Consider the following 14,406-nt stretch of genomic DNA (forward strand, 5'->3'; position numbering starts at 1 on the left):
ATGCCCTGTCCTGAGCAAAATCTGCCCCGACTCAGGTCAAGTTATTACCTTCTCCAACCGGGTATAGACGGGTCGGGTACCCGCGTATTCGGGTACTCCTGACAAGTATAACTACGTATTGATACTCCATTTATTAAGGGTTTATTGCCAGCCAATAGATTGCTACACACACAATGCGAGATTCTAACTCCTAATAGTTGTTTAAGCAGACAAGTAAGATGATCACTCAACAAATTCAAATTGATTAAGACAAATACTAATTATTTTAATATTAAAAATTCTGAGCATTTGATTTTAATTATAACTTTGTAAAATATTTATAATAATAATAATTACTATATATATTTTATTTTTTAATTAAATTTTTTATATAATTTTATGCAGGGACGGATCCAGAAATATTATCATGGGGCCAATAACATATATAATATTAAAAATTATGCAAAAAAATTATATCATGTAAGATGTATTATAAAAATATATCGATAGAGAATATATTTTAAAGTACAAAAAATATGTAGGTACTTTTTACTAACGAAGTGGTCGATTCTTTGTATCATAAAATTCATCGATAATAGAATCTGTTTCAAATTTTCAGTAGTTTTCTTTTCAATATAATTAAAAGACGATTAACAAGAAATTCTTCTTTCATTTTGTTTCTGAGTTATTCTTCACAATATTCATAGCTGAAAAAAATCTCTTAGTTGTAGCAGTTAAAACAGAAAGAATTAATACCAAATGAATCAAGAAGAACGATCACAAGAAGAAAAAGAATCCACTTTATAGTATTTGAAAAATTTTATTTAAGTAAAAAGTATTAGCTTTTAATATTATTACTTATTTTTTAGATATTAAAAATCATTAATATTTAGATTGGACTGGACTTTTATTTATACCAGACTAAATACTAAATAATTTTTTTAAAAATTAAATCATACTTAATAACTTATTACTATTAACTTTTTTTTAAAAAAAGCTAGGGTCAGAGGCCTCCACTCGCCCCTGGGTATGTCCGTTTCTGATTTTATGTATTATCCAGTACAGTGTACGAAAATATACACTAATTAAATTAACAAAATTTATGTTAGATTAAAGTTAAAATTAATCATGATAAGTCAATTAATTTTATTTCAGTTAATAATAAAAAAATATATCACAACTCACAAAGAATAATTTATCCTCTAATTTAGAGAGAATTAAATAGTATTTACAAAAAATATATCCATTCTTATACGGCAACTCAATAAAATGTTGCTACTTTAAGAAACCAAAAACTAAAGTCTTAAAGATCTCCTCCTAAGATTCACTTGGGCGAATTGAATACCTCCTTCATTGGAGTAAAGATAATTCTCATTAGCAAAACTCTGTTTTTGCAATTTCAGGTTCAATTTATACTTTAGGATTTAGACATCCTGATTATTACATAGGATTAGAATTAGATTTTATATTCATAATCTAAGTAATCAAATTTATGCTCATCAAGTATTTCATAAATTGAAGTTGATGATTTCTAGATACATATATTAAAATCTGGTGTTACTTTTAACTAATTTGGTAGCGAATTAGTTGCAAAGTAATACTAGAAAGACAAAAAAAAACAGTCAGAATTTGTCTTATTTAGCATTCATTAATTGTCATAATAATTAATAAATGCTAAATAAGACAAGTTATGGCTGTTTTTAGCTAATTTTCTTTGGTCACCAAACATTTCCGTTAGTTATTGCAACGCTAAATAATTTAGTTATGGGAAGTAAACACTATTGAAAGAAAGAAAGAAAGAAAAAGTCTAAATAAAAAAGCATATGCATTCGTTTTCGATCAACATCAAAGACATCACATCTTGAATGACCCTCCAAATGCAAATTGTCTCGTGCGTGTCTCCATCTCTTCAAATTGGCTTAGTGTTCACACCTTTTCTTTTAAAACCCCTCAAATCCCACGTTTTATTTTCATTCATCTATCTCATTTCCCATGCCACCATACACTTACATGTTTAATGGTCCTACTTCCCTTCTTTTATTTTCTATCATATCCTCACACACCCCCCCCCCCCCCCCCTCACCCTCACCCTCACCTCCCCTTTCTCTCTTTTTGACACAGCACACACTCGCCCATGTTGTTTGAATTATTATGATCTTATTGACATTTGGATGGTTGGATCAAATTGTTCAACGCTTATTTATCTAGAACATTATATTGTAGTTTTTATTTTTAGATACATTAATTTAAAATGTATAAAACTAAAGAAGAGTATAACAAAAGATTTTTCTTTCACTTCAATGAAATGTCTAACATCAAAGTCCATCAGACATTTGATTAATTCAACTAAATTTAATAGATGTTTAAAAAAAAAGGAAAAGAGTAAACCGAAATTTTTTTACTTATAATTTAAATTCAAGGTCTAGTTAAAAAGATTAAGTCATGTACCATTTTAATCGATCCTATCAATTCGAGTATAACAAAAATAATATTGGTTCAAGTGGTTGCATTATAAGAAAAAATCTAAAATTGGACAACGAAAAACTATAAAATACACCAAACTTCTTGTTTCATCAAAAAATTAAAAATCGAAAATATGGAATTCGTTGACTTAAATTTTTTGGGTTAAAGAATGAAGTTTGGTTTATTTTATAGTAACTTCTTGTTAATTTGAATTTTCTTCTCTTTAATTTTGGGTTTTCTTCTCGTAGTTTATTCGAATTTTCGTTTATTTAAGCTAATGAGCGAAATGATTATTGAACAAATCTATATTAATTATTTATTGACTTAATTTAATCTATACGATACTAAAACATTCACGTGCAAAATTCCATGGCCAATAAAAGTGTAGACTTTTTCCTATACAAATTACTCAAGCTCAATTAATTATTAGAGTATATATAGTACAAAATAGATAGCCCCAAAAAATACAAAAAATTCAACGATTTTGTTTGATAGTATTCACTATATATATTGATATACATATAGATATACTTTGCAACACTTGAAGCGTATCAACCTAGGAAAACATAGCAGCAGCATAAGCAATGTCCAACACTTCACCAGATTGGCCTGAACCAATAGTGAGAGTTCAATCCTTGTCGGAAAGATGCATAGACTCAATCCCAGACAGGTATATCAAGCCCCCGACCCATAGGCCGGTTTCTGCTTCTACTTTTACTTCCACTTCGGATGCAAATATCCCAGTCATAGACTTCGGAGACTTTCTGGGAACCGACCCGGACGCAAGGAGGTTGGTGCTCCAGAAAGTCGCCGAGGCCTGCAATGACTGGGGGTTCTTCCAAGTGGTGAACCACGGGGTTAGACCAGAGTTGATGGACAAGGCTCGGGAAACTTGGCGTGAATTCTTTCACCTTCCCATGGAATTGAAGCAAAAATATGCAAACTCTCCAAAGACTTACGAAGGTTATGGAAGTAGGCTTGGTGTTGAAAAGGGTGCTATTCTTGATTGGAGTGATTACTATTTCCTTCACTACCTTCCTTTGTCACTCAAAGATTATAACAAATGGCCTTCTTTGCCTCTCTCTTGCAGGTAATTAATTATTATTAATAATTTCTATTCTACTTCTACTCTTTAATTTCTCCTAATTAGAATAGTAAAATAATGGAGTCCTAGTAACTTGTTATTCGATAATACATATGGTAAAATAATATTAGTTAAAATCTGACAAAATTTATTATTTTTGTTTTTATTATTTAATATATTCTGTAATAAATAAATAGTAAATAAGAGAAATTTAGACTCTAGACTTTTTTTTTTCTTTCTAGTATTACTGCTTTTTATTAGACCTATTTTTTCTCCCTCTTCATTTTTTTTGTGTCTTCTCCTCCAAAATGAAATTATTATTACCAATTAACTACTAGTGATGATGTCCCTCCGGCGCCCACAATGCTAATAAATTAAAGTATATTTATTTAGAAAATAAATAAAAATTAATTGGCACATCAAACTTTTCCTGCCTTATTTAAACGGGTGGTTTGCGTGTATAATTAACTAAGCTAGTAGCACTCATCAGCATGTATTATATGTATAATTTGAATAATACATATATAATGATATGATAGATGACGATGATCCATGTTTTATGTAGTGACAAACCATATAATATTATAAAATATAGTCAGGTACAGTATATAATAAAGTTAGTACTATATGTTACTATTGTATACATAAGTGATGTAAAAATGATGTGAAAATAGCTAGAGAATTTAGAGTTGTGAAGTTAAAATTGCTTAGTTTTTATATTTTATAATTATATGCAGGGAAGTGTTTGATGAATATGGGAGAGAGGTGGTGAAGCTAGGAGGGAGGTTGTTGAAGGCTTTGTCTATAAACTTAGGTTTAGAAGAGGATTTTCTCCAGAATGCATTTGGGGGTGAAGATATTGGGGCATGTTTGAGGGTTAATTTTTACCCAAAGTGCCCTCGGCCGGAGCTGACGCTTGGTCTGTCGTCGCACTCGGACCCCGGAGGGATGACGATGTTGCTGCCGGACGACCAAGTTGCCGGCCTTCAGGTTCGGAGAGGCGATGAATGGATCACGGTGAAGCCTGCTCGCCATGCCTTCATTGTTAATATTGGAGATCAAATTCAGGTGAAAAATAATATTATATTATATTTTTAAAACATATTTAACGCGTGTTCTAAAATAAATTTAGAATCTGAGATTATTTTGAATAAATGTATAAAATTAAAACGAATCATTCTATCCTTATTTCGATTGATACGACATAGACGCGCAATATTATAACAGATGAGAAATATAAGAATGTTTGGCTAGAATTTATCATGGTACAATAATGTTTGGTCTTGTTTGTTTGTTTGTTTGTTTTTACTTTTTCATGTTTCAGTCTTCTTTAAGCTTGCTAAATGGATAAGTTTCATTCGCTCGTTATGTAAACTTTGTAACGTGTGTATTCCTAGTTGGAATTGCACCACTTCGCATTATATGATTGAACATGGGCTACTTTAGAGAAATTTTTCTTCTTTCCCACTCGACCATGAATTTTTTTTCCATCACATGCATCGAATACAAATTTTATTAAAAAAAAATACCGTAAATATTTTAAGGATATCTTTTTAACTTACTTTTCTAAAGTTATTAGATAAGGTTAGCATGACATTTTTGAATAACAAATTGGATCAGCCGTACTTTCTTAATTGCTGAATTTGTGACTGAAATTAAACTCCACTGTTAGTGTGATGAAGATCAATGATTATACTTTCATTATATCTAAGTAGATCAAATTTTTTTAACTATGTATATGTATGCAATTGTGGAATCAAGATTTGTATATGTTGTGAGTAGTCAATATTCACATGGAATGTAGAGAAAGTGTATAATACACACATAACCATATTTTAGAAAACAAAAATCAAGTATTTGAAGATACTGATGATGATATTTTAATAGTGACTTTACCTGTTGATCTCAACAATAAAATTTGTATATAATTAAGACCAACAACTAAAAATATTAAAACATCGGTATTTTTGAAATACTTAATTTTTTTATATTTTATTTAAATAGTTTTAAGTAGTGGAATCCACAACACATGTTATTCACTTTTATTTTTGCAATATTTTTTTACACACTTTTATTCCAGATGTGAGTAAGCACTTAAATCTATTTAATATTTACCAAAAAAGAACATAAGATTGACAAAAGAGTACTAACCTAGTTTATTTTTTTGTTGTGATTAGGTTATAAGCAATGCAAAATACAAGAGCGTGGAGCACAGAGTAATAGTAAATTCAGATAAAGAGAGAGTATCATTGGCATTTTTCTACAACCCAAAAAGTGACATACCCATTCAGCCAGCAAAGGAATTGGTAACCCCAGACACCCCTTCACTCTACCCTCCCATGACCTTTGATGAATATAGGCTCTTCATTAGAACCAGAGGTCCACGTGGCAAATCCCAAGTGGACTCTCTAAAATCTCCTAGATAATATTACTGATTTAATTATTCGCTTATTGAATTGAAAAATATCGTAAAAATTAAAAAAAAAAAAACTAATAATAGGGTTTTTAAATTAAAGCCATTTTGTATAATGTAACATTATTAATTAATTGTGTAAATTTTGTAATGAAAATTTGAGCTGCAGAGTAGAGATAATCAGAAATTGTTATGTCATATACAGTATTATTTTGTTTAACTTTGGTTTTTCTAGGAGTATATTATCATACATGAGAAATCAGAGTTGGCTCTGGTATGGTAAAATTTAGAATTTACTTCACAAAATTATAGTAGATTTGAGGGTTTTTTTTATTGTTGTGAATATTTTTAGTAAATAAATTTGTAAGTATTTTTATAAATATTTATCAAACTCATTAAATGTATGTTCTAATATAATCTAATTAAGTCACCGAAAAAAAATATATCTAATTAATAAATTGATTAATATCAAACTCACTTACAATTTTATGTGCAGCCAAATTACATATCTAAACATTTTTATATCAAAATCCAACTAAGTTGGTGCAAACTCAACAAAAATCACTTTCATCACACCAGCATGTATCACATGCGCGTTTCAATAGTGCAACTTCTTTGTCTTCTCCTTCTCCTTCTACTACTCCTCCTCCTCCTCCTCTAGACGCATGTGTTTCTGAATTCAAATTTATATAATGGACAAATATTAGGTTCATTTAGTAATATATAATGGTTTCGCTTTAATAATATTTTCGGTTCATTTGCAGTCCAGGTGTATTGTCGATGAATAATTTGTCCCAATGGTTGGAATGGCTTTCAAGACAAATTGAATGGAATGGAATGAAATCTAATACAATTGAATAAAGTGATAATAAATAATTTCATTCTTTTTTGCCAAAAAAGGACTCAATTATTAACAAAAACACATCGAATTTATTTTTGGATCCAAATGAATATCAATTAAACTAAGAAATAAACCGAAATTACTTAAGGAATAAAAAATTTGGTCAATACTTATCAGCAGCATCAAGTGAACCTCAATTAACACACAAATGAATCGAAATAAATTAAGAAATGAACTGAAATTATTTAATGATGACAACAGATAAATCAGAACTAATAAAGATGTTCACAAAATATTGGTGTTATTGGGGATGACGATAACGAAAAAGAAAAAAGAAGAAGACGCAACATTGAAAAAGAAAAGAAAGATGAGGAGAAGATGAAGAAGGGAAGAAGAAGAACCTGCGCGAATTTGGAAGAAGAAGATGAGGAGGAGGAAAAGGAGAAGGAGAAGGAAACAGAGAAGGAGAAGGAGAAGAAGAAGGAACACGTGATTTGAAAAGTTGTTATAACAACTTGGTTAGATTTAGTTAAGTATTTTGCTTGGATATAGAGCTTTATTCTTTTATGTATATACAAAAGGAAAAAGTATAGGAAATCAACTAGTGGTGCAATTAATTGCAACCAACCAAAAAAAAAGATCTAATAAAGAAAAAAATCCAAAAGAGTCAACCTTAATTTCACCCTCACCACATTGACAATACATAATAAAAGAAACAACTACACAAAGTCACAAATTCTTATCCCTCTCTCCGTAGCCAAGTGCGAGTTGTTGCCATTGCCGCTGACCAACGTCGCATGCACACATTGCTATCCCACTGGTGCATGCACGGACATAGGCCCCCACTACCATATGCACACACAGTGACACTGCCGTGCGCACGAGCGCAATGCCCTCCCTCAATCGGTGCACGCACACAACGCCCCCTCCCACTGCAAACGTAGTGCTGCATGCACACACGCACGCAGTGCCCTTTCTCTGCAAATGTATCACTCCTTTGCGAACGCACGCACGTGCATCCAACCATTGAGGGTCACCGCACGCTGTTGCTATTGCCGTACGCCATTGCGACTCGCGATGAAACGGCCAGCGAGGAAGAAGTGTAACACCCTACCACACAGAGCTTTACGCTTAAGTCGTAAAACAGAGGTGGCGAGGTATTACAACCTCTAAAATAAAATATATACACATATATAATTGAAAGAATTTGTAACTAGGAGCCTTGAAGAAAAGTTTAAGCAAAAACTGCAAAAGAAAAGCACATCTCACTCGAAAATGTAAATCAGTAAACAGATAAGGATAAGACATGACATATATAAAGAATAGAATACCAAAATACAGAATTGTTTGGTGGATTTTGAAGAGAATTCCGAGGTGAACGCGTGGCCACTGATGGCTCGTCAATTGGAGTTCCCTCGAAAGTTATGTGAGTTTGAAATTAAATCAAGGGTTTGGAATGTTTTCCTCTTCCTTCCCTAAGAATTTCAGTGTGTTTCATAGTGAGGGAGGAAAGAGATGGCTGAAGCCATTAAGTATAGGTGAGTTGGGTTGGGTCTTGGACCTATTGTGGGCTCGATTCAATTGGTTTGGCTCATTTAGCCTAATTTTGGGACAAAATCTTTAAAATTAGTATTAAAATTTATATTTTTAATTATTTCTACCTCATTAAACTATAAATTTAATTTTTTTTATTTCTGTAAATAATAATTTATTTATTGGCTAATTATTTATTAATTATCCGGAGTTTACAAGAAGGACGCTGTGTCCTACCACCCACATCTAAATGTCGTGCTCTTGTCGCGTCGCTTTTCTTCTTCATAGTTTTGGATGATTTTTTTACTAGTTTTAGATGTTTTTTTCCTAAGTCTCCGATGTTTCTTTTGCTTATATTTTAGATGTTTCTTATTTTTGGGTTTTGGATTATCTTTTTAATAGTTTTAGATGTTTTTGCTTAATTTTCGAATATTCTTTATCCAATATTTTCTGGATGTTTCATTTTGTTAAGTTTTAGAATTTTTTGAATGATTTTAGATATTTTCTTTTTGTTAGATTTTAGATTTTTTTTTCTGGGTACATTTCAGATTTTTTATTAGAAATTTGTATAATAATTTTTAAAATGATTTTGAAATTTTTAAAATGAATTTTAAAATTTTTAAAATGATTTTAAATTTGTAAGATGAATGTTGGATTTTTTAAAATAATTTTAGATTATTTTTAAATTTTAGATATTTCTTTTAGTTAAGTTTTGGATGTTTCTCATAATAATTTGAATTCACTTTTTTGTAAAAAAAATCAAAAAAATTACTAATTAACTGTAGTTAGATGCACCCTAATTAGTTATCTAATAAAATTGATACGAAAATTATGGTTCTGTATATGACATTTTTTTTTTAAAAGGAATCTTACTTTGATTCCGGCATGGGCCACAAGTTAAATATTCTTCCTAGCAAAGCAAATATTCAACTGGGATATCATTTATCCCCAGTCCTCACTATATCCAACTGAATTTTAGTTTGTGGTCATAATAAGCACAACAAAAATTTTAGGTTGGGGTGTATCTTTGTATCAACCATGTGAAATATGATATATGATACACTGCTTGATTAAGGAAAAAAAGGGTCAGCTTCAAATTTAAGGGTATGTCTAAAATGAGTACAACAATTATGTGTTTATTAGATGCGTCACATTTATATAGATCATTAGATTTAATTAGATGAAAATCAAAAGCTAATATGAAAGAAGAGCATTGATAGACTCTAATAAATACAGAATATCCTAATACATAAATAAATGTTTTAAATGGCAATACTTTAATACGCAATACTTTAAATGGCAACAAAATCTTTTATTCTTAAATAATTAAATATAAAATATATAAATACAAAAATATGAGTATTTTTATTCAATAAGATTAATTATTATACAATAAATTTTATAATATTAAAAAAATATATTAAAATAAAATTTTAAACTATAACATAAAAATATAAAATAATTAAAATTTTATTTTATATTACTCAACAAATAATTAGATTAATATATTCAAAAATTTATTAATTAACTAATTTTGTTAAAAATATTATTATATAAAATAATTTTTCATCAAAATATTTCGAAAATATAATTTGTTTAAAATATTATATATAATACATGAAAATATTAACCTTTTTTATTTTTTTAATTTTTTTTAGAAAAACGGAATACAAATAATATAATTCTAAATACATGCCTATCACATTATATATTTTAATATTTTCATTTTTATTATATATTTGTATTTATATGTTTGTATTTCAATTTATACATGTCTATCACATTATATATTTCAATTTTTTTTAATTTTTGTATTTATATATTTTATATTTTTAATTACGTAAGCTTGATTAGTTTAGGTCTTACTAATATAAGCAAAGATGTAATATGATAGACATATTTTTAGAATTATATTATTTATTCTGTTTTTAAAAAAAATTGAAAAAAAATAAAAAAGTTAATATTTTCATGTATTATATATAATATTTTAAATAAATTATATTTTTGAAATATTTTGATGAAAAATTATATTATATAATAATATCTTTAATAAAATTAGTTAGTTAATAAATTTTGAATATAATAATCTAATTATTTGTCAAGTAATATAAAATAAAATTTTAATTATTTTATATTTTTATGTTACAGTTTAAAATTTTATTTTAATATAATTTTTTAATATCATAAAAATTTCTTGAATAATAATTAATCTTATTAACTAAAGAATACTCATATTTTTGTATTTATATGTTTTATATTTAATTATTTAAGAATAAAAGATTTTGTTACCCTTTAAAGTATTGTATATTAAAATATTGTCATTTAAAGCATTTATTTATGTACTAGGATATTCTGTATTTATTAGAGTCCATCAATACTCTTCTTTCATATTAGCCTTTGATTTTCATCTAATCAAATTTAATGGTCTATATAAATATGGCGTATCCAATAAACACATAATTATTGTGCTCGTTTTAGACATACCTCAAATTCAATGTACTAAAAAAGCAATAATAAATTCCTGTTCTTTTCTTTGCTAATGGTTCTTAGATGCATACCACAATGAAATTCAAAAAAATTTGGAGCTCATGAAAGGAACTTTGAAAGATTGAAAGAGTAAATTATTGTTTTTGTTTCTAATATTTAGAGTAAATTTTAAAATTGTTTTTAATGTTTAAATCGTCCTACTTAAGTGAAAACTGATTCAATGCTCATTAAAATTTTAGAATATTAAAGCTCTTTTTAAAGAATTAAAAAAATTAACGTTTATATTTATTTTATATTTTTATTTATAATTTATTCGACCTAAGATTATTATTTCAGTTTGGGCCAATTTGAATTTATTATATTTTTGGATTAATATTACTCATATTAGACTATTATAATATTTTTGACAAAAAAAAAAGACTATTATAATATTATAATTGAAACAAAAATAAAAAGTTTAACAATAATTGAAAAGTGAAAAATATATTTTTGGTAACACCCTATCACGCAAAGCCTTATGCTTAAGTCATAAGGTAGAGGTGGCGAGGTATTATGACTTCTAAAAATAAAATTTAGTACATATAGTATTATGAAAGATGTTTATAACTAGGAGCCTTTGAAGAAAAGGGATAAAACAAAACCGTTAAGTAGAAAAGCGCAACACTCCGATCGATAACGTAACGAAACAGATAAAGGATAGACTAATACGAAAATATATATAAATAGTGCCAAAAACACAAATGTCCAAAACTCAAGATCTGGTTGCGAAGATAACTGGTCCGAGCATAGAAGTATATACATGTATATATAAAGCAAGGAACCGGTCGGAGCATAGAAGTATATACATGTATATATAAAGCAAGGAACCCAAAGGAAACCCCAAAGGGCGAAATACAAAACCTATTCTCCAAAACAACCTCTAAGAGGAGTCAAAACAGTATGTAATTATTTAGTGGAGATAACAAGTATCTAAGTAAAAACATAAAACCAAGAAATAAAGTCTCGAGAACTAAGGATCTTCGCTAATTCAGAAGTCTCCAGCATGCCTTAGCGAGAAGCCTCACGACCTGCATCTACAAACTACAAAATTCGCATGGGTGAGAACCGGGGGTTCTCAGTATGGTAACAGTACCCACATATCTAACATGTAACGTCCTGGGAAAGCCGAAGGCAATCCTAGAACTTCCAACGGATAAATCAAAGATTATAAATAGACTAAACCATAAATGGCAACTGACTAAAGATCTTCAGTCTAACTAACATTCCCCTTTCCAATTTCTGCAGACCTTCCAACCGCCAGCAGTAATATAATATGGCAAACACAATTATATCAGACAAGGAGATATACAAATAGGAAACAGATACGACATTTAGACAATTAGGAAGTAATATGCAGTCAATTAGGTAATTCCAAACAATTCACATAATATGCATATGATGAATGCCTGTCCTAATAGCTGATGAGTCTCATCTGTCGGTTATAAAGCCAACACGACAAGTCCTGGTAGCTAACCATTGGACTGTCCCTCTGTCGTGCATCCCCAACTCGACTTATTCACAACATAAATCATAATACATATCCAACACCCTCACTGGTGTATATTCACGGGGGCGAGCTCATCCGGAACTTTCACAGTGTTCGGCCACAATTACGACATAGGGTCAACAAAATATCGAGTCTCCACCTGGGGCACATGGTGGCTAGCTACTGCTTTCTCCCAGGAAAACTCGTACCTCAGATAGTGGAAGTGCAACATTCATATTTCATTCAATACGCATATATGCAAACATACTCAGCCATAATTCAATAATATCTTAGCCGTAACTCGGCAATATCTCAGCCATTCGGCTCATAATACAATCCATAACCAGCCAATTCATTAACAATTACAGCCCTTCAGCTCATGGCATATCAAGCACTTCCACATTCATCCTCCGTATCTCATACAATGATCCTTTATCATCATTCATCATTAATTCTCCCCTTTCTTCATCCACAAGTTACCACATTTGCTAGCCCTTCCCATTGCTAGGCATATCATCAAGTTTTAAGACATAAGGGGTGAGATCGGAGGCTTAGGAGTATGAAATTTGATTTTGAAAACTCAAAAATCAACCTTGGGGGTGAAAACAGGATCACGCGTGCGCATCGCCCACGCGCACGCGTGGGAGGCAGCAAGATACAGTGACGTGTACGCATCCTCCGTGCGCATGCGTGGATAGGAGAAAAGCCAAGTGACCCCTGTGCGTCAGCCACGCGTACGCGTGGGTGCGTTTTGTGCCCCGCGCACAAAACTAGCATAATTCTCGCACAACTCTCTGGAATTTGGCTGGACCAATTGAATTTGCTCATCGACGCATACGCTTTGGCCAGGCGCACGTGTAGGGAGTGAAAATTTGAAAGCGACGCGTGCGCGTCGGCCACGCATACACGTGGGAGTGCGTTCTGTCAAAAATTTTACTAAGTTAAAAAGCTGCAGAATTCATAGTTTCAAACCCCAATCTTCCGACGGGCATAAATTCTCCGTTTTAAATCATTTTCACCTGTTCTTCGAACGGCAAAGATATCCTGGATCCAATTTCATTTCTAAACAAATTTGCACAAATCAGGGATCAGGAGTCCAAGTTATGCTCCAGCAAAGTATGCCCAAAAACTACATTTTCATACAAAACCACAAAGTGCCATTTTCGAAACAAACCAATCCCAACCCTTTTTAAAATCAACCAAAACATACCAAAAATTAACTTCAAGCCTCCTCAACTCAAATGTTGACACTTTTATCAAAATCATAACCATCAACCCACCATGTTAACCAATCTCATCAAATAATCCAATTTTAAACACAATATCATGTCATATGTATTTTCCTCATTCTAATTTACAACAATACCATTTCCAACCAACCATCAATACATACAATCATTACCATCCTCACTCTCAACATGGCTTCACCCACAATTCACCCTCAACCAATCATTAATCATATATCAAAACATGCATATCTCTCATGCATCATACCATCAAACATCAATATTCATAATCACATATATGACCACACAATTTATTTTAACCATTCAACAACATCAACCATTCAAATCTTATCTTAGGGCCTATAGCCTAAGTTTTCACACCACATTACTTTTTAGATACAGGAAACTGAGACCATACCTTAGCCGATTTCCCCACTCAACCCAGAGCACTTCCAAATCACTTTTCCACAAGCTCTCAAGGTCTAAACACCTCCAAGAATAGATTTTTAGCACACCAAAGCCCATTTTCAAGCTTTCCAAAATCTCAACCAAGCTTCAACACACATATATACACTACTTAAGCCACAATATCACATTCAAACATACCCACTCAATATTCAAGCATCATAAACCAACAAATTCCACTAGGTTTGAGAATCTTACCACACCCAAGGATCAAAGAGACAAGATTAAACTTCTTCTTCAAGCTAGTTGGATCCTATAACATCAAAGAGCCCGAAATCTCAACACTTTTTTTCCAATAAATTCGAATTTAAGGGCTGAGTAACTGAACTAAAATCGTGACTTACCTCAAGAACAAAATAATGGGTTTTGTAGAGCTCGTCACGGTGAACG

At 30.7% G+C, this 14,406-nt stretch overlaps 1 protein-coding gene across 1 annotated transcript; it reads left to right on the forward strand.

The window, feature by feature from the left end:
* The first annotated feature begins 2,562 nt into the window (after positions 1–2,562).
* Positions 2,563–6,137, forward strand: LOC112784840 (jasmonate-induced oxygenase 1). Its single transcript, XM_025828171.3, has 3 exons — positions 2,563–3,532; positions 4,264–4,594; positions 5,704–6,137. Exons 1-3 carry the CDS (start codon positions 3,027–3,029, stop codon positions 5,950–5,952), a joined length of 1,086 nt encoding a protein of 361 aa, XP_025683956.1. The 5' UTR covers positions 2,563–3,026; the 3' UTR covers positions 5,953–6,137.
* The last annotated feature ends 8,269 nt before the right edge of the window (positions 6,138–14,406 follow it).

The sequence above is a fragment of the Arachis hypogaea genome, chromosome 20, assembly GCF_003086295.3.
Source record: "Arachis hypogaea cultivar Tifrunner chromosome 20, arahy.Tifrunner.gnm2.J5K5, whole genome shotgun sequence".
In the NCBI taxonomy this organism is placed as follows: domain Eukaryota; kingdom Viridiplantae; phylum Streptophyta; class Magnoliopsida; order Fabales; family Fabaceae; genus Arachis; species Arachis hypogaea.